Source organism: Paroedura picta, chromosome 13 (genome assembly GCF_049243985.1).
Source record: "Paroedura picta isolate Pp20150507F chromosome 13, Ppicta_v3.0, whole genome shotgun sequence".
Taxonomy (NCBI): Eukaryota; Metazoa; Chordata; class Lepidosauria; order Squamata; family Gekkonidae; genus Paroedura; species Paroedura picta.
This window is the reverse complement of record NC_135381.1, coordinates 12,070,470-12,097,896: the sequence shown is the minus strand read 5'-3', so window position 1 is coordinate 12,097,896 and position 27,427 is coordinate 12,070,470. Positions and strand designations below refer to the sequence as shown.

At 47.9% G+C, this 27,427-nt stretch overlaps 1 protein-coding gene across 2 annotated transcripts in view; it reads right to left on the bottom strand.

Moving 5' to 3' along the window:
- Positions 1–13,306: 13,306 nt before the first annotated feature.
- RBM19 (RNA binding motif protein 19) overlaps positions 13,307–27,427 on the bottom strand; it is a 102,214-nt gene continuing 88,093 nt past the window's right edge. For both annotated transcript variants that reach the window (XM_077308329.1, XM_077308330.1), the window contains 2 exons: positions 26,220–26,345; positions 13,307–13,950 (listed from right to left, as the gene is read on the bottom strand). In XM_077308329.1, the coding sequence (XP_077164444.1) occupies positions 26,254–26,345 (92 nt within the window). In that variant the 3' untranslated portion in view covers positions 13,307–13,950; positions 26,220–26,253. The remainder of the gene's footprint in view (positions 13,951–26,219; positions 26,346–27,427) is intronic.

Here is a 27,427-nt window from a genome sequence, read left to right as displayed (position 1 = left end):
CAATGTCTCATCCCTTTAATAGAGGCTTAATAGGCAGAAGCGGCAGGCTGAAGTTTCCAGGGCTAAATAACATGACCTGATAATTGTTGCAGATTAAAAGCTGTCCATCTTCCCTTTGTCTTTCGGGGCTGCAGTCATTTCCCAAAACTCTAAGGCCGCTCGTCTGAGTCTTTTAAGGTGGGACCCTTTTGGGATTCTGGGTGCTTCAGGCAAAAACGCATGGATCTCCCTGACTTAGCAAAGTGGGTGGCCTCTCTCCTCTACCCGAGCGGCTGTAATGAACCTTCCCACACTCTTCTCCGCAAAGAATAAACCCATCCTGGCCCAGGCGGTTAATATTTAACTGAATAAAGAGCCATAAATATGGAAAATGGGACTTTTAATTAAATAAGCAGCTTTTAAAAAGACCCTAGGGCTGGAGCGGCTTTTGTTTAAATATGATTGATTGGTCTCCCTTTCTCTCCTGCTTGTGCAAAGTCCAACGAGAGGGGATGGCCGGGCCTTGTCACACTCCAGCTGGCTGGCTGCTAAAGGGGAGAGCTTCAAGGTGGAGACGGAGAGCAGGCTGTATTTCATTGGGGAAGGGGAGGGGTGGAACTAAGGGTCAAGGCTAACTGGAAGTCAGAGGCTTGGTCTGAGTGACTGGTGTAAATGAGGTATGAATCAGGAAGTCTCTGGTTTCACTGTGCCATGAATACACAAGGAAGAAGAAGAAGAAGAAGAAGAAGAGGAAGAGGAGGAGGAGGAGGAGGAGGAGGAGGAGGAGGGGGAGGAAGGGAAAGGGAAAGGGAAAGGGAAAGAGGAAGAGGAAGAAGGGGGAGTAGGAGGAGTTGATTTTTAAAGCCCCCTTTTCACTTCCTGAAGAAGTCTCTCTGACAGGTCTGCTCTGTGAGAACAGCACTATCAGGGCTGTGACTGGCCCAAGGTCACCCAACTGGCTGCATGTGGAGGAGTGGGGAATCAAATCAGATTAGATACAAGGGGCGCTAGGAAAGCAGGATTAGAGAGTGTCCCTGGTCCCCCTGGGCCTCCCCAATTCCCCAGCTTCGGCGCGCCCCAAGGAGTTCCCCCCCTGCCTCCTACCCACCCCCCTCCCCGCCGACTCCCTGGCTTCGGCACGGGATTGCTCCTTTACCCCACCGCCCCCCAAAGTGCCCATTCAGTTGTAATTCTGGGACAAAGCCAGATTCCACCTGGAGGTTGGCATCCCTGGATAAGCATGTCATAAATCCCTCTGGGGTGGCCAAACTGGCTCTCTTAATGTCCATGGACTACAGTTCCCATGAGCACCTGTGCTGGCAGGGACTCATGGGAATTGTAGCCCATGGACATCTGGAGAGCTACAGTTTGGCCACCCTTGCTTTAGGGTAATCCATGATTTCCTGGTCAGAGAAGAATGTAGAAGCAACGTAGGATTTCCATTCCAATCTTTCTCTTTTTAAAAGTAGCTTATTTTTGATCCAAAAAGAAAAGAAATAAAACTAATACATACAGAGATTTAAAGTACAAACCACAAAGCCACCATAAAACATCAGTAATACAAGCCTGAAATTAATTTCTCATTCTAGATAGGAAAGCATTCCATTTTTCAAACTTATCATACATTTGGCTATGTAGCTGACAGGTTGGTTTACATAAATGAATACATTCTGCTAATTTCTCTTTCTTTGGGGTTATGTTTTTCTTCCACTGCTGAGCAAAAACTATAATAATTAACCCTGCAGATGTTGTGGCTGTTATTATTATTATTTAAAACAATTATTTCTAATAATTATTAATTATTAATTAATTAACAATTATTAATTAATAATAATAATTTCATTTATATGCCGCCCTTCTCTTTGACTCAGGGTGGTCACAGAGTTTGAAATACACATCTACATATAAAAACATATAATAATTTAAAGAATAGTGCCCATTCTTCTTCTTCTACTACTAGAAGAAGAAGAAGAGTTGGTTCTTATATGCCGCTTTTCCCTACCCGAAGGAGGCTCAAAGCGGCTTACAGTCGCCTTCCCATTCCTCTCCCCACAACAGACACCCTGTGAGGTGGGTGAGGCTGAGAGAGCCCTGATATCACTGCCCGGTCAGAACAGTTTTATCAGTGCCCTGGCGAGCCCAAGGTCACCCAGCTGGTTGCATGTGGGGGACTGCAGAATCGAACCCGGCATGCCAGATTAGAAGTCCGCACTCCTAACCACTACACCAAACTGGCTCTCTACTACTACTACTACTACTACTACTACTACTACTGCTACTGCTACTGCTACTGCTACTGCTACTGCTACTGCTACTGCTACTACTACTATTATTATTATTATTATTTCAATTTATTTCCCGCCACTCCTGGTACTGGCTCATGGCAGGATACAATTGTCCATAATAAAACCCCAATAACACTCCATTAAAACACACTAGGACATAAAAACCATATCACAAGAAATCAGAAATCCCAAGAACATGGCAGTGTAACCCAACCTCCAGTCCCCCCAGCAATATCTACTAGAGGAAGTGGGGGCGCAGATGCCACATAACCAGCCACTGCTTAACACCAGGGGGCCCAAGCAGATCTTCCTCACCACGTCGGCCTTAACCATAAGCCTGAGTGTTTCTCTCTGAAACACCTCCGATTTCTAGGAAATGGCGAGCAACAGTGTAAGTGTAGATGGGTGGGTGCAGGCTATCTGCTGACCCCAGCGTCTAGGAGCATCTCTGGAGTGATTTCCCATTCCTAATGTATGCATTGCCCATCTCCTGCTGGTGGTGGGTCTGCAGTTGTGCCATGGGCATCAGGAGATGCCAGCTTTGGTTACTCTTGTCTCGTGAAGACAACCTTCTTACCGTCAAGATTTCAGACTTAAGCAAGTGCTTGTAAAACTGTTCCTGGACAGTGGCACTCGAGGTTGCCCGCTACAGGTTGGGAAATACCTGGCCACTTTGGGGATAGAGATCCAGGAAAGCAGGATTTAAGGCATGGAGGGACTTCATTGGGGTATATTACCAGAGAGCCAGCATGGTGTAGAACAGTGGCTTCTAATCTGGCGAGCCGGGTTTGATCCCCCGCTCCCCCACATGCAGCCCACTGGGTGACCTTGGGCTTGCCACAGCACTGATTAAGCTGTTCTGAGCAGTAATATCAGGGTTCTCTCAGCTTCACGCACCTCACAGGGTGTCTGTTGTAGGGAGAGGAATGGAAAGGGGATTGTAAGCCACTTTGGGATTCCTTTGGGTCATGAAAAGCGGGGTATAAAACCAACTCTTTTTCTTCTACCTTCCAAACTAGCCATTTTCAACAGGTGAATTGATCTCTGTTTCCCAGAGATCAGCGGCAATCCCAGGAATTCTCCAGCCATCACCTGGAGATTGGCAGCCCTAATATCACTTCATGTGCTCGAACGGAGCTCCAACACTTCTCAGAAAGTTCGGAGAGGAAGAGTTAACCAGCTCGCGTCTTATATTTTTAACTGCAATTAAAATTATTTTTAACTGCTTTCGAACCTCCTTTCCGATTTCACCATGACCTGCCTTGAGCCTCGTTGAAGGGGCAGGCGTGAATCCCTCATGGAGGTAATCAACTCCTCTCATCCGACAGATGCCTCTGGATGACCAAAGGTAGGAAATGGCTTGGCAGGTACAGCTGGCTTCGCCCCGCCCACGGGGGAACAGAAGAGCGAACGCAACCTCAATCCCTCCAGCTCGTGAATCATTTTAATACAGCCACTGCCCTCTGTGTGATAATAGGGAGACTTGTCAAGTTCAAGCCCCTTGATTAGAAGTAATGCCCCCCGGCTGGCACAGGAATAACAGAGCCAGTGATGAGCACAGAGGATGGAACCTTTGCAAGAGATCTAAATGAGGATGGAAGGGTGGCTGTAGCCAGGCCCAGCAAACTTCACCTCCAGGAAACCTTTCTGGCCTTCCCAGGCTGTTTCATATCCAGCACCTGGATCCTTTAATACGAGAGGCTTATTAGCGGCTTGTGGGCCTGTGTGGTGCCAAGAGCCATTTTGGGGTAGTGGCAAAGAGCGATGGCTTATAACCTGGAGAACCGGCTTTGATTCCCCGCTCCTCCACATGCAGCCAGCTTGGGCCAGTCACAGTTCTCTCAGAGCTCTCTCAGCTCCACCTGCCTCACAGGGTGCCTGTTGTGGGGAGAGGAAGGGAAGGCGATTGTAAGTCACTTTGAGACTCCTTCAGGTAGTAAAAAATGGGGAACACCCCCCCCCTCCAGCTCTTCTATACTGGGTAGAAGAGCAGATGGACTATGGAGACTTGGGTTTAAATGCATTTGTACGTAAGACTTTGGGCTAGCTTGCTTTACAGTGCTGTTTTGAGGATCATATGGAATGAGAACCGTGTGGGATTTTAAAATGTGCAGGGAGTACCAGGAGAAAAGAACACAAAGCGATTGATGGTTGCTAAATGGAGCTTCTGAGTTCAGTGGCAGTATATCTTTCAGAACTGGTTTCCAGGGAACAAACATTGGAGAAGGGCTCTTTCCCTTGTGCCTGGCTTGTATGTTTTCCAGTGGCAGATGGCTGGGCCAGGGTTCTGAGCTAGATGCCCGGTGGTTAATGCTCATATGTTCAGAACCCCTCTGAACTCAAGATAGCTAAAATGTAGGACTTCCTAATTAATTACATTAAGAGCCTCTTGTGGCGCAGGGTGGTAAGGGAGCTGACATGCTGTCTGAAGCTGTCTGCCCATGAGGTTGGGAGTTCAATCCCAGCAGCCGGCTCAAGGTTGACTCAGCCTTCCATCCTTCTGAGGTTGGTAAAATGACTACCCAGCTTGCTGGGAGGTAAACGGTAATGACTGGGGAAGGCACTGGCAAACCACCCCGTATTGAGTCTGCCATGAAAACGCTAGAGGGCATTACCCCAAGGGTCAGACATGACCCGGTGCTTGCACAGGGGATACCATTACCTTTACCTTTACCATCTAGCCTGGGTGGTCAGTCGACTGTCCCTTCCCCTGAGGAAGGAAGGAGAGGTATTTGAACCCAAAGGACCTCCTGTTCGAATACAATCTGAAAGCACAGAATTAAAACTCCTAGCTTTAAAAATGGACCTAACTTGGCCTTTCATTTAGGCTGAGAATTGCCCTTCCAGCAAGTGGTCCACTCCAGAGCGGTACCACGCACAATATTTGCGGAAATAAATCTCAGTCCAAAATCCCACGCCCACGTTCGTTTCCCCCCCCGCCCCCATCCCATTCTCCTCTTGCCCGCCCCATGCAAACGGGCCTCTGGACATCAGCATCTTCATATCCTCTCTGCCTTGGCTGGTGGCATGAATCACCAGTGACATTTGGCCAGAGCTGGGTGACTGTGACCCTTCCCTTGCCCCTATTGCGTCCTCCGTCCCCCCCTCCCCGCAGCTCCTCTGTGGTGGTTCGCAGCTACCTGAGCGAACGCAACTCATCATCCGGCAGGCCCACCACTTGCCCTGTTGCCATGGCAGCAGCTGTGGCTTCGTGGAGGCAGGCGTGAGTGATGGCTCCAGCCTCTGCCCCAAGGCTCTCTCCATAAAGCGGGGATACGGTGGAAGGGCAGTGACGGCGGCTGTAAATCGCCCTCGGAGCTGGCGTGCGGAAATGAGGGACTGCTCTCGGTTCTCTCCGGCAGGGGGGGGAAGGCGAGGCCCGGCGGCTGAAGAAACACCCTGTCTTGTCCCGGTGCTGGGCGGAGGCGCTGTCCCTGTGTATCTTTGGGCTGTCCAGGCGTGCTCATGTGAATCTGGGAGGGGATGCTGCTTGTGGCTGGGGCATTCTGTCCTCTGCCAACTTGCCATTGTCATCCCTTATTTCCTCACTCAATTCCAGCCACCACCTTTGGCCTTTTTCGGGCACTGTGTGTGTGTGTGTGTGTGTGTATGTTTGTGTGTGTTTTCGACCTGATCCAATGCTAAAATATTAAAAGATAGATTCAAGCGGGTGGCCATGTTGGTCTGAAGTAGCACAATAAAACCAGAGTCCAGTAGCACCTTCAAGACCAACAAAGATTTATTCAGGGCGTGAGCTTTCGAGTGCAAGCACTCGAAAGCTCACGCCCTGAATAAATCTTTGTTGGTCTTGAAGGTGCTACTGGACTCTGGTTGTCTTAAAATATTAAAAATTCACCCTTGCCTTTATGCGGTTTGACAAGACCGGCTGTTTCGCTTTGTATTTTCAGAGGCCTCCGATTATTTTGGGGAAGCTTCATCTGAGTAACAGTAAGGGAGGTGTTCTGAGATGGCGTTCTCTGATAGGCACTGAACAATTTGGCACAGACGATACTGACTTTCCACCCCCCTTCCTTTTAAAGGAGCTTCTGGTCTGAAGAGTTGCTGAATAAGGGTTATGGTAGCCAGAATAAGATCTAAAATGTTCATTTTTACACACACACACACACACACACAAAGAGGAGAGTTGATGATCCTGTCCCTTTCCGCTGTGGCAGAAGCGCAATCTATTATGCAAACGAGTAAAATTGCTGCATAAATTATGCATAATAAGAAAACCGTTGTGCATTTGTATAATTTATGCAGCATGCATAATCCCACTTTTCCTCTTGCGGAATTCGAGCTACCTTCCCGCTGATTGATTTGTGTGCCTGTGGCACGCGTGGCATGCACAATGCCCTGTACATAAGCAAGCACCTGCTTTGGAGAGCTTCGACAGGAAGAGAACTGCAGCAGCAGAAAGGAACCGAAATCTTACAGGGAGTGTATACTTGGGAAAATTCTCTTGGTTAACCCCAGATCGCAACATGGGGAGACAGTCTTTAAGGTCTGTGTGCATCATTATTGTTCACATTTTTAAACTTCACAACAGCCCTGCAAGGTAAGTTAGATTGAGAGAGAAGGGTAGGGGATTTTGCGAAGGCAACCCAGCAAGCTTTACAGCTGAATGTAGATTTGAACCCGTTTCCCTAGTCCTAGCCCAGCAGTCTAACCATGACACCATCTTATTGTTCCTCTTGGGTCTTTTAGCCCAGCTTGGTAAACTGCACATGCACAGTAGGGCTCCCTGAAGTATTGATAGTTGGGTTATGTGAGGCTTGCTATGCTGCGTTGAAATATCTCCGGGGAAGGTGTGTTATCTTTGCTGGGTGTTGTGATGGACGCGGTGCACAGCAATGAGAGCTGTTTCTTTCGCAGTTTTGTTTTCCTCGAGGCAGGGATGCGTGTGAGCTGCGTCAGTGCCACTGTAGTGCGACTGGGCACAACCCACCCACTTCTGGACCTCAGGGAGCCATCAGGCCCCATTCTGGTGCCAGTCTCGTGATCCACGGACAGTGCGTGCATGGAAATCCTCCTTCCAATGACTTCCCAGGGGTTGGAAAGCACAATAGAATTTAGGCCTCGCATGGTGACAAAATGCACCTGCCTCTGGGAATTGCTTCGTTGGAGTGAGGATGGGGGGTGGGGGTGGGGGTGGGGAATCCTGGATTGGAAGGCGGGGAAGAGAAGCAGGAGTCATGCCCCCTGGCGGCCAGAGCTCTGTGGGACAGAGGTCTTCCCTGACTCCTTGTGATTCTGTCTTCTTACACTAACACTCTAGCCCTGTCACTCAAGCAGGCTCAAAATCATTGACTCTTCCTGTTGCCAAAGGGAACTGCAGAGAGAAGGTTGAAGACTCAGACACAACTATCCAAACGCATATATGCAGGAGTTTTTTTTTTTTAAGGACTTAATAGCTCCGGCATTGTTTGACATTTGGGTTTTACTCACTGTAAAAAGCAGCGCTAATTAGTTCTTGGTTTCTCTGGAGTGGCCGCAAAACCCATGCTTTTATGAAGTGCCCAGGACGTCCATGGTCAAGTCCCTTCTGCGGCTGAATATGCTACTGTTAGGATTTCCCCCGCTCTGAGCCCCCTGGTAAACTGGTAGATCGGTATTTCCACAAACTATGTGCCAGGAAGGAGATTAATTAAATGATAAGTGAGTTCAAAGGAGCCATCTCCAGAAGAGAGTTTGCTCGCTGTGTCTTTGCATGAGTTTCTGCAAGTCCACTCAGAACAGTGACTCATACAGGGACATAAGGGGTTTTCTCCCTTGAGCAAGGATTCTTAATCAGCATGATGATTTGGGAGTGAAATAATGAATTTCTTTTTCAGTTGTCGTTTGGGGAAAAAAACAGGCCAGCTATTTAGGAAGAAAATTGATTTTGATTGTAATCTTATGGGGGCAAGGAGATTTTTTGGGGGAAAGGGTGCTTATGGTAGTATGTAAAGCTTTAGGAATGTCAGCACATTATATAGTGAAATGCAACACTAGGGGCATTTCCGCACATCGATAAAAATAGCGTTATGCCAGCTGAATTGCGTAGTGCCTCCCAGCCCCTCCTGACCTTTTTGCTGTCTCACTCTTGTCTGTCGCCTTCTCACACTTCTCACTCTCTACAACAGCTGCTGGAAATGGCGGAATGCGCTTTATACACCACTCTCTTCTGCCTGTCAATCAATCCAGGCAACCAATCCCATTTCACCATGCTTTAATGGTCCCGCAATGCCCACTAATATTTTTTAAAATTCACACTTCTCTGTTTAAATGCCTGTGCATATAATCATAGATGCATGGTGCTTTTTGAACACCACCCCTTATGGAATTATGAGTCTTGATACTTAAAAAAATTAATCTCGTTCTTGATTTTTTATTTGGAGGGGGGGACTTTAGAGAGGCATGCTTTGTGTTACAACTTGGAGGAAAAATTATCTCTGGCATTGCCTGTACGCTTGTCCGCCTATTTGTTGCTCCGGTAATTTAGCCAAAGAAATTCCTGACCCCGGGAACAAGGGAGAGGGCGGCAGGTGGGAGGGCAGGACGAGGCAGGCAAATCCAACATGTTTGAGCCTCCAAACCTTCCCTTTGCTGGTTGCCTGCTGGTTGCTCTCCTATAAAAAGGTAAAGGTAAAGGTATCCCCTGTGCAAGCACTGGGCCATGTCTGACCCTTGGGGTGACACCCTCTAGTGTTTTTCATGGCAGACTCAATACGGGGTGGTTTGCCATTCCCTTCCCCAGTCATTACCGTTTACCCCCCAGCAAGCTGGGTACTCATTTTACCGACCTCGGAAGGATGGAAGGTTGAGTCAACCTTGAGCCGGCTGCTGGGATCGAACTCCCAACCTCATGGGCAGACAGCTTCAGACAGCATTTCTGCTGCCTTACCACTCTGTGCCACAAGAGGCTCATCCTATAGCTCGTGCTAAATAGGTTGGGGAATCCACTTTCTGCAATTCTCCAACTAGCGCTTTAAAATGGAGGATGTAGCCAGCCGGTTACTGCCCAGACGCTGGATGTTGGCGGCGTCATATGGAGGGGCCGGAATACGACTACATAAGGTAAGCATTTCACTACACTTAATGGGTGCAGAAATCCCCTCGAACTTGAGATTGCCCAACAAAACTGACAGGGAGTAGATTCTGGACTGACAAAAACAATTCTTCATCACATAATATGTATTTCATTCACACAGGTTGCTTAAGTGGCTTTGAAATGAGAATGAAACCAAATCAGATTGTTGTCAACGGCTCGTAGCCACGAATGATAGAATACCCATTTTCAGATATTGTCGCTTGAGGAGGGGCTGTGATTCAGTGGTAGAGCGTTAACTTTGCCTGTAGAAGGTTCCAGGTTCAACTTTTAGTTGCAATGATTAAGTCAGCCTTTCACAACTTTTGTATCATTGAGAAACCTCTGAAACATTCTTCAGGCTTCAAGAAACCCCAGGAGTGGCACAATTGTGCAGAATATGGTTGGGAAACAGAGCTGGATTAGCCCTGTATTAAGTGCTATGTAATTAGAAAGATCTCTGCCTGTGACCTGGGAGAGCTATTGTCAGTCAGAATAGACCATGTTGATTTTGCTGGACCAACCGCCCAGTTAAGCAGAAGACAATTTCATGTGTTCAGCTAAATATATCCATAAGTACTAGTTGCAGAAGGACAAAGAATGGGTGGATGTAGGATTTTTGCCTTGTGACATGCTTATAGGGTTCCCAGAAGCATTTTCTTTTAAACTAAAGCCAGGGAAACCCTGGTTCAAATCCCTACATACCCTGAATCTTTCTGGGTCTTTCCTCGGTCCAACCACTCTCTTAGAGCATTGCCATGAGAATCAGAGGGAGGGGGAGGAGTCACTTATGACGCTCAGAACTCCCTTGAAAAAGGGTGGGATAAAAAGCTTTTATTAGATAAAACAAACTGGGCCAATCATTGGTGGAAACTGCAAAAGTCTTTCTTTGATCCTGGTTCTTCTTCTAACGTTCCTCATAACCACCGAGGACGTGGTTGAGCTCTTGGGATTCTCTGGGCCCAATGTTTATAATGGGCTTTGAAATTCTAGGTGGAAAACCCATGTTCAGAATGTCCTGTCACCATTTGCAGCCACAGTTGAAACCGGAACAATCCTGGTTGTTTCCTCTCCGAAGGAGTGATTAGACCCCAGTCGGCTTTACTCCAGTGAGGTATTTGTAAGAAATGCCGGATAAAGGTTTCCCATTGGATTGGATGCCGGTGATGCTACCTTAGGCTCTCTCTGACCATTTACAGGGACCAAGAGTCTTGTACTATGGATGGGCCAGAATCACATGAAAATGCTCTGCCAGTCAATCTGCGGATTCTCTGATCGGCTACAATTATGCCCTCCCCCCCTTTCCTGTTTCACTGCAACATCATTTTCAATGTGCTCTTTCTTTCCCAGAAAGGGTACATTAGCTCTAAACTTAGTGATGCATGTGAAGGGTGAAGGGTCCCCCAACCTGCCCTCTGAACAGGCAAGCCTCCACATGCATGCCTCTCTGTTTCGGCTCCGTTCCTGCTTCCCAGATTCAAGGATCATGGCTGAATTTTCACTCAAGCTCTCCTGAGTTGCCTCTGTTCAGTTATCTCCCCACTATGAGAATTCACGCATCCTACATAAATTACTTCCTTTCCTAAACTAGAGGCCTTAAGCTGCCTGGACAAGCCCATGCAAATCTCAGTGCCCGCACCAGTTATATAAAAAAAGGGAAGAGGACAAATCTTCCAGGGAGAAAATCCCCCACTGGCACACAAGGCAGAGGTGAAAATGAGATGCAGCTGTCTTGTCGGGCCCAGGGAGAGCTGCTGATTTCACGCTTCTGGAAGCAGTAACTGGATTCTCAGGCGTCCACACGGACACCCCATAGCACTCCACTCCACTCCCAATCCATTTTTATACCCTTCGATGGCTCAAAGACAAGCTTGTGAACATGCAGCCTCTTCACCATGTTCCGGCCATACTGCACGAAGTCAATTTCTGCCAAGTAGGGAGGATCCCTGTCCCGTTTTGCTGGGAGCCGAAACCAAGCGATGATTGCTGGGGAGATCATCTTCACAGCAGCCGCGTGGCATGGGAAGGGACGGCAGGCTTCCACGACGAAGCCACTCAACAGGGAAATAAGCAGATTGTACCGATTTGTGGTGAAACGTATGAAGGTTTGCATCGGAACAAAACAGGTTTGAGACAAGGGGCTGGACAAGGTATTTCAACATGAGTGGTTATGGGCAATATTTTAAAATAGACGACTTGCCCATTTTGGAAGTATGGGTGTCAAGAGTGGCCCCACTACCCTCCCCCCAAAAAAAAGAGAGAGAGAGAGGGAAAAAAGAGAGAAGGTCAGATTCAGCCAGGAGCTTCCATGCTTGTGTTCTTGTGGCTCTTCTGTTATGCATCTCATGACCCAAGAAAAGGGGGAAGACTAAGATAATTTTAGGGCAGGGGCTACAGCTAAGTGTTGGAGCCCTCACGTTTTGCATGGAGACAGTCCCGGGTCACTGGTATCCTCGTTTGAAAAGGTTTCAGGCAGAAATCATTGAGAAAGACCCAGAAACCTGAGAGAGCTGCTGGGCATCTGAGTAGCTGAGCTAGGTGGACTCATTGGCTGACCTGGAATAAGGCAATCTCATGCGTTCAGCCAGATGCCAAATGGCGACATGCTTCCACTCCACTGGCTCCTCCCAACTAAGTCTTGTTTTTTGGCTAGTTGGCTGTGCAGCGTCATTCCAGGTACTTCTGTCTGTCAAGGCTGCTTGTTGACTTATTCTCACTTGCCTTCTCTACTTGTCTGCCTGCTTTGATTTAGAGGGTTGGCCAAACTGTGGGTCTCCAGATGTCCATGGGCAACATTGCCCATGTTGGCAGGGGCTGATGGAAATTGTAGTCCACGGACATTTGGAGAACCACAGTTTGACCACCCATGGACTAGGGGTCCCCAAAGTGAGTGGAATGCCTACCTGGGATAGCGGAAGGATCCAGGGTGGTGGTGGTGAGGAATTTTGGAGTAGTAATGGGACAGTAGTCTGACTCTTCCTGCTGTGGCTGCATTTTCCTACCTGAGATCTCCAGGAATTTCTTAACCCAGGGTTGTCAACTCTTTCCCTAAAATCTCTATGGATGGAAAAGCCTTCTCCTGCTTGGTCCTGGCCATGGGATTTTCCATTGCTTGGCTCTCTCTCTCTCTCTCTCCTGTCTATCTTTCTCCCCAATAAGAACACAAAGGGGCTGTTACAAAGAACTGATATCTTTTTCCCCAGACTAAAATATGGCCACTGTGATGATGATGTTATCCGTTCAATCGTGTTTGACCCTCGGCGATTCTATAGGAAAGTTTTCGCCATACGTTTCTGTCAATGACTGCTTCTTTCGTGGTCATCCCTGTATCGGCTTTGATTGTGTCGAGCCAGTGGATCCTTTGGCGACCATGTTTCCTTTTGCTGCTGACCATGCCCAGCATTAATTCTTTTTCTAGTGAGCTTGATTGCATGATGCATCCAAAGGAAGTAAGCTTTAGCCGTAACATCTTCCCTTCTAATGACATTGTTGGTTTGCTCCTCTCTAAAACTATCTTGTTGGTAACTTTGGCTGTCCGTGGGATTCGCAGCATTCGTCTCCAACACCCAAAAAAAACAGCCAAAAAAAGAAGTGTAGGCAATATAGTGTGTTTTGAATTTGCAGTAGACCTAACACCAAGAAAGAGGTGTGTGTTCGTATGTGTTTGTGTGTACAAGTGGGGCACTAGGGATGTGGCCTGGGAGCCAAAAAGTTTGGGAACCACTGATTTAGACCATTCCTGGGAAAATTTCTCAGGCATGACCAAGGCTCTGCCTATGGATATGCCCAGCCCTACACTCCATCTGATTGGGATTATCTGTTGGGACTCTTGTTTCAGCTTCCCCCGGTTAGGCCGACAACAGGAAATGCAGATAGTTGCAGGGATGTGGGTGTGTGAGAAACAAGCAGCCCAGGTAGCACAGGTAGCAAAGGAATGTTTTATATTAATATCCTGATGTGCTCCTCCGTAATATAATTTTCCCCCAGTTTTTTATTTTAGACATAGAAAAGAAAAAATAACAATGTCATCACAAATACTATGTAGAACCCCCCCAAAAACCCCCAAACAATAACCATGAAACAAATACAATATGATTAACTAAATACACAAAGTAACATATTTACATAATTAATTCCCAAACACTGCTATTTAAAGATTTTTTTGGTATTCTATTACATGAATCAAATTCATTCCTTTGACTGACTCCTTGAATTATTCTTATATTGTAAGTTATTTTTTCTAGTATCATAAGTTGCTTTAGTTTATTCCACCAGTAATCTGTCACCAAATTTTCAGCATTTTTCCAATTGTAGGACCTAATATAATTTAAAAAATAAGGGCTATACATTATTTTGAAGACTTTACAAAGCAAACCTGATGTTTCCAGGTAAAATTAATTTCACCAAACTGGTGTAAAACAGCCAAGGTGGCATTTTCCTGGGCGGACAGGTGCCAGGTGAAAGGCAGTGTCAGTTTCTCTTCAGGCCGTCTCAGATTCTGCCCAGGAGAGAGGAAGACCCCAAGACATCAACTGATGAGTATCGCTGCTTTTAAAGGGTAGATCTTTGGAAGATTCAAGGTAAGGCTCCTCTTAAAGATGGATCTTGACTCCAGTTCTGTTGGAGGGGAAAAAATACAGATGGTTATAAAGGCTCTGAAATCTATCCAGAGGGGAAAAGGGTTATGCAGCATGGCTTGTCCATCAGGAAATGACCTGGAGAAGCAGACAGGCAGATGACAAGCGACCCAAACTCTGCCCATGAAAAAGTTCACAGAGAGAGAGGGAGAGGTGCTTGTCCACATCCAAGGAATACAAACACAGGTGCCCATACGAAGAACCCAAGCACAGCATGATGGCAGGATCGGGGGACTGATGCCTAGGTTGGCATGCATCACGACCTCCTCTCCTTGCAGGGAATGAAAACTTGGGGGGGGGGGGGAAGAGGAGCAAGTAAGGAGGCTGCAAACCCATCTGGGTGATGCATCGCGCTGGAAACGGCGCCCTGCATTAAAAATTCACCAGCCAGTGAATTTTCAAGGGATTTGTAGTAATTAGATGACAAAATGCTGGCAAATCTCGAGCTTGCCGAAGATGTTACTCAGGGGTCAAAGACTCGACACTTTTGGCTGGGTAATTTGTAAGTGTCAATCACGCTCAGCCAGCGGAGGGAAAGCAAAGCTCCAGCGGCTGAATTCTAACTAAGTCCAATGCTCTCGCCCTCCAGCCACCCTGACTCCTCTCCTCTCCTCTCCCCACTCCCCCTCCTGTAATAGCCTCATATGCTTGCATGCAAATGCGGTGACTTCTTCTCCGCTGTGTTCATTTATTTATACGCTGCCCCCATCTTGAAGGCTCAGGGTGAGCAAAATAGAAAAAGGACACAGAAGAACAGCTGGCAGAATTGAAGGAATGGACCCCCTGACCTAGGGTGAAAGACTAAAGTGTGTTTTTGTTTAGGAACCAGAAAACTGGGGTAGCCTAAAACTTAGAGAATTTTATTTTGCTTTATTTTGGGTTTTATATGCCACTTTTCTCTACCCTTAGTCTCAAAGCAGTTTACAAATGCCTTTCCTTTCCTCTCCTCACAACAGACACCCTGTGAGGGAGGTGAGGCTGAGAGAGCCCTGATATTACTGCTTAAAAATATAAGATGTGAGCTGGATAAGTTTTCCTCTCTGAACTTTCTGAGAGGTGTTCAGACTTTGCTGTCTGGAGCTCCATTCAAGCACATGAAGTGGTATTAGGGATGCCAATCTCCAGGTGATGGCTGGAGAATTCCTGGGATTACCACGGTGGGGGCAGTGGCCCCCTTTTATTCCTCTTAGAACAAAATTAAAGCACAAGTGAGATATCCATCTGGTAGTTAGTTCTATTCTATTGTATGAAAATGCTAATTTTATTCTCCTTTTTTAAATATATACTCTTTACTGATTGAATGAAACAAAACCTCAAATCTTTACCGCTGCTGGTTTAACCCTTGGTTCCTGAAACCCAGCTCAGAAAAGGATGCTTTTCACTCTCCCCTGGGGGCTCATGGGAATTGTAGTCTATGGAGAGCCACAGTTTGGCCACCTTCTTTGGGGAGGCCATAACCTAGTTCCCATATCTCCAGTCCTCACCAGATTTGGAGGGAACTAATGGGGTCTAATTTGGGGCTGTCAAATGCAGAAATGCATACAATTGGATTCCCCCCTCCCCCAACCATTTTGAGTTGTTTCGGAATGCCCCTTTTCTTGTTGTCCTCCTCCCTCCCCTTTTCTGAAAAATCTGTCTTTTTTTTTTTTTAAGGGGGGTGATTGCATTACATCGCTGTTTTTAAGTTAAAAAAACCCCAGTCTTGCGGTCTTACGTTCAGGACCATTTGGGAATAAGGGGGGAGGAAATCAAGGTCAAAGAATGGTGGGATTAAGGGGCACAACGAAAACAAAGGCGCAAGCAGGCACCATTGTGTAAAAAAAAAGAAAAACCTACACTTTTGGAAAAGGGGAAGGGACCACATCATGATGGGAGGCTGCCTCCGTGGGACTCAGTGCGCAAAGCATGCCGTGAATTTCAGTCTGGGCAATGAGTGGAGGAAAGCCCAAATGCGGAAAGGAAAAAGTCGACTCGCAGCATCCAAAGGAATAGTGCATTGTGCAGGGGGGGTTGGACTAGATGACCCATGAGGTCCCTTCCAGCTCTATTATTCTTATTCTAAGTGGGGCTAAAATATGGTATATCTCCTGATGCAGAAACAGACTGGCAAAGCCCCCCCCTCTCCATTTCACAGAGAAATATCATGTGCTCCCCCCACCCCCTCCCCTGCCCACTTCCCCTTTTCATTTTCCATTTTCAATTAGGGAGTGAGATCCCCCCCCCCCCAACTTGAGGACAGAACCGGACTGCCTGTGCTCAGCCGAGGTGGCAGAAAAAGCCAGGAGGAAGTTAACTAGGGCCCCGGAAGCCCCGGCGAAGGCTGCTAAGCTGTCAGGCTGCCAGCCCAGCTCTCTCCTCCGTCTGCTAACAGAGATGCCTATTATTTTGCTGGCACCCTGGCCCTGGTTTGCATATTTCACCGATTCAGGTCACATCGCGTACACACGCATGCCGTAGCCAACGTCTGTTGATATTCTCGGTCTCTCGCCCAGCTCCAGTTTGAGGTGAAAGCCTTCCTTATTAGCCAATTTGGATGCCCATTTACTGTGAATTACTCAGCCTGATTATTATTCATGAATGGATAAATCTGAAATCTGAGCTCCCTGCTACGCCATTTCTCTCCCTCTCCCCCCTCCTCCTGCGAATGAATATATTTAAAGAAAAACAGGAGGCGATATGCTGCACTGCTTATTCCCAGGTAGACAAATGGGCTTTTGCCACAGGAAGGATACCTTCCCTTCCCTTCCAACCAGGATGAATCTGAAACTTCGCAGGGTGCACAGTGTCCCCCCCCCGCCCCTCCCCAGGTAGGAGAAGAGCCATGACAAAAAGTCAGAAGACTCTTGACCTGACAAGGGGCCCCCCTACTTAAAGACCAACTGAGGACCAAGCCTTCCAGCAAGATAGGGTGGTCTGGCATCAACCTGAGGCTCCCTGTAAGCCACCTTGAATGTGGTACAAGGCTGAGAATAAACGATAGCCATAGTGTGAACCTGCCTTTTTTAATGCAAGCAAATAAACAAACAAACAAAAAAGGAACGCTCTGCTTTTCCAGACTAACACTATCCTAGACTTGCAGTTTCTTTTATTGAGGGGGGATGGGAATGTTTGCTTTGGACGTTAAACATTTATCGAACAGCTTTGGGTAGCCTAAAAGCTTGTTTCTCTTTAAGTCGGGTACAATGACACATGTTAATGTGAGGACCACAAGTTCTGGAACAAACTATTAGAGTAGTGATTTTCCTATGCATTCAGTAAGGTAAAGGTAAAGGTATCCCCTGTGCAAGCACTGGGTCATATCTGACCCTTGGGGTGACGCCCTCCAGCGTTTTCATGGCAGACTCAATATGGGGTGGTTTGCCAGTGCCTTCCCCAGTCATTACCGTTTACCCCCCAGCAGCAAGCTGGGTACTCGTTTTACGAACCTCGGAAGGATGGAAGGCTGAGTCAACCTTGAGCCGGCTGCTGGGATTGAGCTCCCAGCCTCATGGGCAGAGCTTCCGACAGCATGTCTGCTGCTTTACCACTTCTGCGCCACATTTGGTACTGGTGGTGTAATTATCCCCGGATTAGAGAAGGGGAACTGAGGCCGAGTGACCAGCCCTTTCACTGAAATGGGCTGGGACACAGTTGCAAACGTCTAGCTTAGGAAGCCTCTAGGACTGCCCCCTGGGGTTGAGTAGAGCAGATGCTCTTTCACCTCCCAAGTTTAGTGGTATCCTTTCAGATTATTCCCTGCCCCCCCCCCAGTTATTTAGACCATAGAACAGGGGTGGCCAAACTGTGGCTCTCCAGATGTCCATGGACTCCAATTCCCACGAGCCCCTGCCAGCTGGGTTCCTTTATGCCAGGGGTGGCCAAAGTGTGGCTCTCCAGCTGGCAGGGGATCATGGGAATTGGAGTCCATGGACATCTGGAGAGCCATAGTTTGGCCACCCCTGCCATAAAGGAACCCCAGAGAGTTTCAGCCACATGCACTTGCTAATTGTAGGAAATTCAAAGATTACCACTGTGTTCCAATATGGTATTGAACTGTGTCTGTCGGAGCTAAAACGTTTTGATCACATCGGTAGATCTGGGACCCACCTATGACCTATACTTGAAAGATAGGATATATCTTTTATTTTTTTTATCATGTATCTCTCTTTTTCTTGCCTTTCACAGGCCACATCTGCCCCATAGACATCTTGATTTAACAGTCATACCTTCTCCCGAAGGAACTCTGGGAATTGTAGTTCTCTGTGTATGTCCAGGTAGGCATTTCCTACTGCAGATTCTTGGCATCTTCAGAGCGTTACATTCCCAAGGGACTTTTTTTTTGGGGGGGGAGGGGAGGCGTTCATGACAATTAAAGTGATAGAATTGGTAAAAACAAACCGCACAGGCATTCTATCGCCTTTCCTCGCCTTCTTTCTTTATACTGGTTTCTTCCTTAAACAAATCAAGAAACTCTTGATTTGACCTGTCAATTGTACAGGCACCTTAGGCTGGGCCGTACTAGGTAAAAACCAGTGGGATCACATGGAAAGGTGATGAGCCAAACATTTAAGTTCTCATATAACTGCTGACTTTTTCAAAGCCTAGAGGTGGATCCATCCACTTTTTTGCCACTGGTGAGAAAAGGAGGAGGGGCCCCTCCAACCACTACAGAGGCCATGCTGGGGTAGATCATGGGATCGTTTCCTGGACAGATTAAAGCTCTGTGTGATGTGGGTGGAAGCAAAGGGAGGAGTTAAGTAAGACTGGGTGAAAACGAAAATGACAGCAGGATCAAACCTACTAATTTGCCACTCTGAACACGTAAACAAAAATGGGAAGGAATACAGAGCTGGAAGACACACTGAGGGCCAACTAGTCCAACTTCTTCCACAATGCAGGAAATTCACAGCTGTTCCCCTCCTCCACTGACCCCTGCTCTATGCCCAGAGGAAGGCAAAAAATGTTCCAGGAGCCCTGGCTAAAGGGCACGGGGAAAAATTCCTTCCTGACCCCATAGTGGTGATCTGCATTAACTTAGGCAGATAAGAAAGGGCCGCAAGAGCCGAGCACTGGCTCTTCCCTTCCGCCCTCCCTCTCACAATCTGCCTAAAAGCTTTAAATTATGGGCACACGCTTTATGGTAGGGACCTTCCAACCTTAGGGCAGGGATGGCCAAACTGTGGCTCTCCAGATGCTCATGAACTACAATTCCCATGAGCCCCTGCCAGCAGCATGCAGTTCATGGGGATTGTAGGGCATCTGGAGAGCCACAGTTTGGCCACCCCTGCTAGAGAATGCATCTCTCTGTTGAGGGTCCCGTGCCCTTTTAGATCCTAAACACCGTTCTTATGCAAAGGACGATTATCACTGCAAAGAGTTGGGTAGGTGTTATATCATTGTGTCCGGCTGTTGCTCCAACAGTTTGGGGATGACCTTTCTACGGATGCCCATTTGAGTACATTCATCGTGTCCTCTGGATCCATTTGTTAGCAAATGGGTTTCTGTGTCTGATGCCATGTTTATTCTTTTGCTTCCTCTATTTGCTTGGCGCAAACGTTTTAAAAAAATTATTGCTCTAATATGACAACTATCAGCAAATAAATTACGGACTACTATTGCAGGCCTCCCTGGCTGGATATAAATGTTTAAAACGAAATAAACAGGGTTGTAAAAGTGAAGGTGTCGATCATCACAAATTCATCTGGAAAATTGGGGGGAAACATTTGCAACCGCTTGAGCGTTAACATCTTTGCAAAACAAAAGGGCCACCCTGCAAATGTCCCTATGACTCAAAAGCACTTAATTAGGGGATTAATTTCTGTCCACTCCATCCCATTAACAAATTGACTTGCAAATTCCTGCCCATTTCTATCTGCTCAGAATATCTGAGAGTACGGGAAAACATTGAAATGAACATACGAGCCAGGGCGGTTGAATTCCTTTTCTGCAGAGACGCTTGGCTTCAACAGGTAGCCCCTGTATCCGGATGCAAGACAGCAATGCCAAAGGGATTCTTTTAAAAATTATTTTAACAACAACAAAAAAAGACGCTCCCCCCTCCAAATCTCCTAAAGAAGATAAGCATCATTATGGGGAAACCGGGAAAAGTCTTCATTAAAATGGAAAAAAGAAAAAGGCAAAGGAGTGCTCGAATGGAGGGGAGGAGAGGAATCAAAGAGTTAAATTAATTTTCATAAAAATGTAAACTTCAGAAGGTTCTCTGTTCTCCTCCCTCTCCCTCCCCCCCTCCCCAACCTCGGGTGCTTTTGAACGTCTGACTGGCAAGCATTTCATATTTCAATCTCGGCAGAACAAATTGAATTAGATGTCGAAACCAAGCACGGCTCTGTTCTCGAAAACCTACCTGTTTTGCTTGTGCTAATCCTTTGCCTTGCCTTGCCGCTACAGAGCAGAGAGACGCTTGCAGCGAGAAAATCGCCCTGCTATGAAAGACAATACTTTGGGGGTGGGGGGGGGGGAAGGAAGAGAGGAGAAAGATACAAATTGCCTTTGGCAGAGGTATGCTAAATGCTGTTCTGTATATTAATTCTGCTGTCTGTCTTGATAGTGGCACCGCCGCCCTGCATCCAGCTGCACATTTAAATGAAAAAAATGGCACTGTCTGTTTATTAATTATATTTTTGCACTCATGGCTCATGACGCAGTTATGCATGGGATGTAAGCGCGGTCAAGCCGGGAAGCATGCCTGGCCCCGACCAGGGCCGGGGCCTTTTCGGTTCTGGCCCCGACCAGGTGGAATGAGCTCCCGGAAGACCTAAAGGCACTGATGGAGCTACCACAGTTTCGCAGGGCCTGTAAGATGGAGCTGCCGGGCATTTGGTTGAGGCCGGGCTAAGGAACATCTGGGTCCCTTCTTTAGAAGCCCCCTGGATGCCCGTCCATCTGGGCAGATGACATCACCCGAGGCTATTAGGGGTGTTTGAACGGGGGACTGGATGGTTTTATGGTTTTTTTTGTCATGGCCAGCTCGATATAAAATACATATAACATATTTTTATATATAAATATAGAAATACGAATCATGACCGACTTATGGCGACCGCAAAAAGAGGGCTTTTGAGGCAAGCGAGAAACAGGTGGTTTGTTATTGCCGTCCTCTGCAGAGCCTTCCTTGGTGCTCTCTCATCCAAGTTACTAAAATTTTCAAGATCGGACAAGATCAGGTTATACCATGCTCCGTTCCCTCCCAGAAAACATGGTTACCTTTCCCCATTTTATCCTCACAGGAACCTTGTGAGGTAGGCTAGGCTGACAGAGAGAGACAGGCAGACAGACAGACAGACAGAGAGGGAGGGCCAAGTGGAACCCTTTGAGCTTCAAGGCAAAATAGAATCTGATTGCATGTTGTGCTGTCTATTTGCATAGATTTTGCATCTCCTTGCATTATGTTTGTAAGCCAAACACCCCCTGGTGTCCTAGTCTGTTACTAGCCATGACTTTACACTGGACCCCCAAAGTTTTCATCCTGCTGGCTTGGGATGCTGGGCGATCTGTTTGCATGTAGCTGCATCGATTCCACATTCCCTGCCTTCTGCTGGTAGGCCAAACAACTACGCCGTGGTGTTAATCTCCTGATAGTTCTTCCTGCTTCCAAGGATTTGTCTCTCGCGTCCTTTCCGGGTCCATTTGAAACGTAAACTGAAATGCTTTGATCGGTCCCAGAAAAACGCCGTTTTGCTGCACTGAATACAAAGCCACTATTGCCCGTAAAAGCAGGGTGCCAGAAGAAAGACAGCAGCCGCTGCTGGAGATCCCAGGGTGCCCATGCAGTATCAGAGAAAGGTACTGAATAAGGGACCAGACTGGAAAATTGTTAACTCATAAGTGCCCCATATCGACACAACACAGAGCAGGGATTCCCAACCAGGAGTCCACAGACAGACCCCTGGGGGTCCATGGGAGCTCCAGAGGGGGTTCATGGCTTTTCCCCTCCTGCCATAATGGATTTGGCCACAAGCTAGAGAACCGGCTACCTCTGCCTGGAGGGCTCAATGGGTAGGCGGTGGGTGTAAAATCAAAGGGGGAATGGGTTGTGGCATGGGATGGGAAGTTGGGGCTGTCTGCTCAGCTCCTGCCCTTCTTTCCTGCCTGCTACTACAATCAAGATAGTAGTAGTAAAGATGGGGGTGGGGAGCAAAAGGAGGGTTAGGTGTGGGAGCGTTTATATCACTTCCGGGGTTGTGGTTGGGAGGTGTGACAAGCTGGCATCGTTTCCGGGCGCCCTCAAAGCCTGAGCATTTATTTCAGGGGCTCCCCTGTGGTCAAAAAGTTGGAAAAGGCTGGTCTAGAGTATACTGGGACAACTTATCTGTGGAATCCATACCTGTAACCCACTGACACAAACTGCCAGGCCTTATGAGAATGGTGTGGGGGTACGAAAAGCAGGGAGGTGTGCAGCGGGGCAAATCACATGCTCGGAATAATCCATGGGACGTGTGCATTCCACATGCACCCAGGCGTGGCAATCATACACGCCGCACCTTCCCCTCCTTTGCCCAAATGTCCTTTTAAAAACTCTGCCGCAGAACTGATTCTGGGCTTGCACAGTTCTGGGACAGGCACAACTCAAGACGCTGGCCTCAGCCCCTGGAGGCCGAACTCGGGCTTCTCGGTGGCCTCTCGAGATTTCCCCTGGCATTGCCCATGCCCCTGGAAGCGCCCCTTTGCATTCATACTGCCTAGAAACCTGCTCTTTAAAAGAAAAAGGGGGGAAAAAAAGCAAACTGAGACTGTCCAGCAACTGTTCTGTACTTGTTCTGCAGAACGGCAACACCCCCCCTCCCACACACACAAACACCCTGGTCGGTTCCAGCTTGCAGAATACATCCTGCAACGCAATGCGCTTTGAACCCACTAGTTCAGACCTTCAGAGCCTCTTGCTTGAGCCCGGCGTAGTCCACGGCTCCAGTGCCAGGGCCTTTTGCTCTCGTGAACCTTCCCGCCACCCTGGCAGCCCAGAACCTTTCCTCTGGCATCTTCCGCTGGAGTGGACTGCTGGCCTTAGTCAAGACTGGCTGCTTCTCTCCTCTCCTCTCCTCCACTCCACTCCCCCCCCCCTTCCCCATCCAAGCTGCGCTCTCCGGAGGAAAATGTCAATGGCGGAGGCACCCTGAAATTAGAGCACTTCTAGAAGGACACGATGAGCTGCCAGACCCTTTGCTTATTCCGGAGGCACGGTGGGAAGCAGGCAGTTACTTAACCTGCCAGGGATTAGCCCTGCCATCACGCAGGCCTCTTCCCTTTCATCAGGAGAGCCCCGGCAGCGGCACCGAGCCTGCCTCTCCCCCCCCCCTCTCTCTCCCGCGCAGCCGCCAAGGAGGCAGGTGTATTAGAAAGGTGATTGGCCAGCTGTGCACCCAGATGGAGCCTGAGCTGCCACTCGAGAGGCCGCTGTCGCCGAGGAGTCGACAAAAGCCCAATAATCTGTAGGGTTATGGCCGTCCCACGGCTTGGCGCATCGACGAGGGGGGACGAGAACAATAGGCTGGCGTCGGCAGAGGGAGAAGCGGCCGTGCTCTCGGCTAATGCGGCGCGGGCCCAGGGCAGCCGCACACAATCGTGAGCCGCGCGGCCGTCTTCCGCGCGGATCAATGGGGGCACCTCTGCGGCTCAGAGGGGAAAGCCGGGGAACGTGCTTTGGAGGCAATGAGAGCCGCAGACAATCAATCTGGAGGGGAAAGGACCGGAGCAAAGGGACAGACATCTTATGGCAGCCAGATAAACGCAGAAGTGTGTGTGTGTGTGTGTGTGTGTGTATGGTGTGGGGTTTTTTGGCAATAAGATGCAGGCAAGGCATCCCTGCCCCAAAGGTCCAGTTTCAGGCTTTTTGTATGCTGACATACATACATTACAGCCCTTCACCTCCTGTTTTTTAAGGACAGCACTTGTTTCCGAGTTGTCTTGGTGCGGGCAGGTGTGCCCGCGCCACGGCTGACGATTCTTGTGCACAGTCTGTAAAGCGTCTTCTTCCCCTCCACCCAGAACAAATGGTCTGTTCTGTCAATTTTGGGGATTGTGTGTGTGTGTGTGTGTGTTTTAAAGAATCGGGCCAATTTCTGCCTCTGGGTTTGCAGAACGTTGTTCCTTTGAAAGATGTCCTAGAAAGATGCGTCACGGGCCTGGTTTTTGCTGAGGAGGGAAAATTCTGTGCTGGAGCTCTGCTGCTTGAAATTGCAGGCTGGAGGGAAGGGGGGGAGACAACTCATGGGACGAACAAAATTACACTCTTCTAAGTCAGTCAGGCTTTCTTAGCCAGGGTTTTCTGAAGCCCTGGGGTTTCTTGACGGCCCTGGAAGGGTTTCCCCAATGGGTGGGAGTTAATTAATTTTTAAAATTTATTAAAACATTGATTGAGTGGCATGACCGTATATGGTCATGTTGACCTGCCCCGCCCCCCCCCCAAATGGCCAATGATGGGCCTGGAGGGGATGGGAAAGAGGAGGAGCTCTGGGTGGGCGTGTCCACAGCTCTGCTTCCCAACCATATTCTGCACAATCGTGCCACTTCTGGGGTTTCTCGAGGCCTGAAGAATGGAGGCGAAAAGGGCAGCTCCAGGTGGGTTCCTGGGCAGCCATCCCTCAGTGAACCCCCACCTCTACCCTTCCAACTCCCTGCTCCTGTCTTACTATGATTTTTTAGGGCTGCCGGATTGCCCCAGTTGAACTGCATTTAAAGGGGTCTTGGTCCCTTTAAATGCCTTCTGAGTTCACTCATGCCACTGCTGTGGCTTGCAAAAGACATTTAAATTTTAAAGAGACTGCATTCCCTTTAATGTTTAAATGCCTTTTCCTTCTGTAAAGGAAACAATGGAGGATGGGGCCACCTCCTTTGGACCCTCTGGTTCAATCTTCAAACTTTAAGGTTGTTGTTTTTTTTTTTTTAAGGCGAGACATCAGATGCTATGCCAAAAATTTGGTGCCTCTACCTCAAAAAGCAACATCTGTAGCGCTCCAGATACCCCTGTATTGATTCTCCATTATATCCTCTGGGGACCATTGACTATAATAGTCCCCATAGGCTAAAATGGAGCCAAATAAATTCAGCATTCCCGAATATTCACTGAATCCGAATACCATACTAGCACTCATGAATATCAGGAAATTTTTCAGGTTCAATATACCTAAACTGGAAAAATTCCATTGTGGTTTTTTTGCTCCCTCCCCTCAAATAAGACTCTTTTCTCTTATGTGAGCAATGGTGACAATATAAAACTGCCTTATACTGAATTAGACCCTTGGACCATTGAAGTCTACTCAGACTGGCAGCAACTGTCCAAAATTTCAGGTGGAGCCCTTTCATATAATAGAATCATCAAGCTGGAAGGGACCTCCTGATTCATCTAGTCCAACCCCCTGCACTATGCAGGACACTCACATCCCTATTGCTCATCCACTGTAACCTGCCGCCCCCTTGAGCCTTCACAGAATCAGCTTCTACATCAGATGGCTATCTAGCCTCTGTTTAAAAATCTCCAAAGATGGAGAACCCACCACCTCCCAAGGAAGCCTGTTCCACTGAGAAACCGCTCTGACTGTCAGGAACTTCTTCCGGATGTTGAGACAGAATTTGTTTTGAATTAATTTCATCCCATTCATTCTGGTCTGTCCCTCCGGGGCAAGAGAGAACAACTCTGCTCACATCACCTAAAACCTGATCCTTAGTTTGAGCTGCTGAGGCTTGAACCTGGGACCTTCTGCATACCTAAGCAGATGGTCTTCCATTGTACCAAGGCCCCTTTTAGGTTCTTTTTGGTTTCACTCTCTGACAGTGGGAGAATTGGGGAACAACCATTTCAGTAAGTAAACATGAAGTAAATAAATACATCTGCAGCAAACCATAAAAACCTTGAGAATTCATTACAAGACATCCAGCTAGAAATGGCACCTTTTATAATATTTAAGAGGCCACGGCTTGTCCCACGTGGAGCTCTTTGAACAAAGAGGTAGCGCCAGTCCTTATCCAGTGAGCATTAAAAGACTATTCAGCAAGGTTACCAATGGCCTCTGCATAGACCTGGCTGAAAGAAAGTACAGCAGCTTAAGAGACCTAGAGCAAAAGCTTGGAGGAAAATTTGGAAAGCTCCAAATAAACTGAGCCACCAGATGGGGTTTGAATGACGGCAGAAAAGAAACGGGGACAGGTTTCCCTGGTGGGACAATGGCAGTCAAAATAGCAGCAACTGAATGGGGATTTTCTCTCCCACTCTCTTTCACACACACTTGTCAAATGATCAGAGATACTTCCACATACCTTGTGGGTTGGTAGGGAGAGGGTGTCAGTGATCCTAGCTGCCTCCCTCGTCATCCCCTTCTTCTTCTAGCTTCTCCAAGATTTCTTCTAGCACAGTCGACTGTTTCTTCTTCTTTGCCGGAGATTCTGTGTGGGCGAAAGCAACAGCGCTCAGGGAGAGGGAAGAATCATAGAATCATAGAGTTGGAAGGACCTACTGGGTTATCTAGTCCAACCCCCTGCGCTATGCAGGACACTCACAACCCTATCGCTCATCCACTACCACCCCCTTGAGCCTTCACAGAATCAGCCTCTCCGTCAGATGGCTCTCCAGCCTCTGTTTAAAAATCTCCAAAGATGGAGAACCCACCACCTCCCGAGGAAGCCAGTTCCACTGAGAAACCGCTCTGTCAGGAACTTCTTCTTGATGTTTAGACGGAATTTGGAATCATAGAACTTGAAGGTACCTCCTGGGTCATCTAGTCCAACCCCCTGCACAATGCAGAACTCTCCCAACCCTATTGCTCATCCGCTGTCACCTGCCGCCCCCCTGAACCTTCACAGAATCAGCCTCTCCGTCAGATGGCTATCCAGTCTCTGCTTAAACATTTCCACAGAAGGAGAACCCACCCCCTCCCGAGGAAGCCTGTTCCACTGAGAAAACGCTCTAACTGTGAGTAAAGGGCAGTTTTTGTCATTATGTTTGTGCTGTCCTAGCCAACCAGCAACAAGACATTCCTTCACTTGTAGCTTGCACAGCTATGATTCCAGAACCTGATCCAGTACGTCAAGTTCCTGTATGTGAGATCCAGCATGGAATTGTTATGCCCCAAACTGGATGTAGCAATCCAGGTATTTATGAACATCTACTCGGGTGCAGAGGAATTAAGCCCCCTTCTATCTAACACGTGGAAGATGTGTTAGGCCAGGGGTGGTCAACCTGTGGTCCTCCAGATGTTCACGGACTACAATTCCCATGAGCCCCTGCCAGCGGTTACTGTGTTAAGCTACAATTGTGCCACAATTGCATGAAGGCTCTTGACAACCTGGAACTAAGCTAAAGGAGACCAGCCTAAACAGCTTAGTTCTCTGCACTTAACACCTTAAAAAACAACAACCCCAAAAACATTCTGCACAAAGACAAGCTGAATTCTGCAACCCTAACCACACCATACTGCAGAATGCAAGCCTGAATAATGTTTGGCTCCTTCTGCCGGCCACAGAGAGAG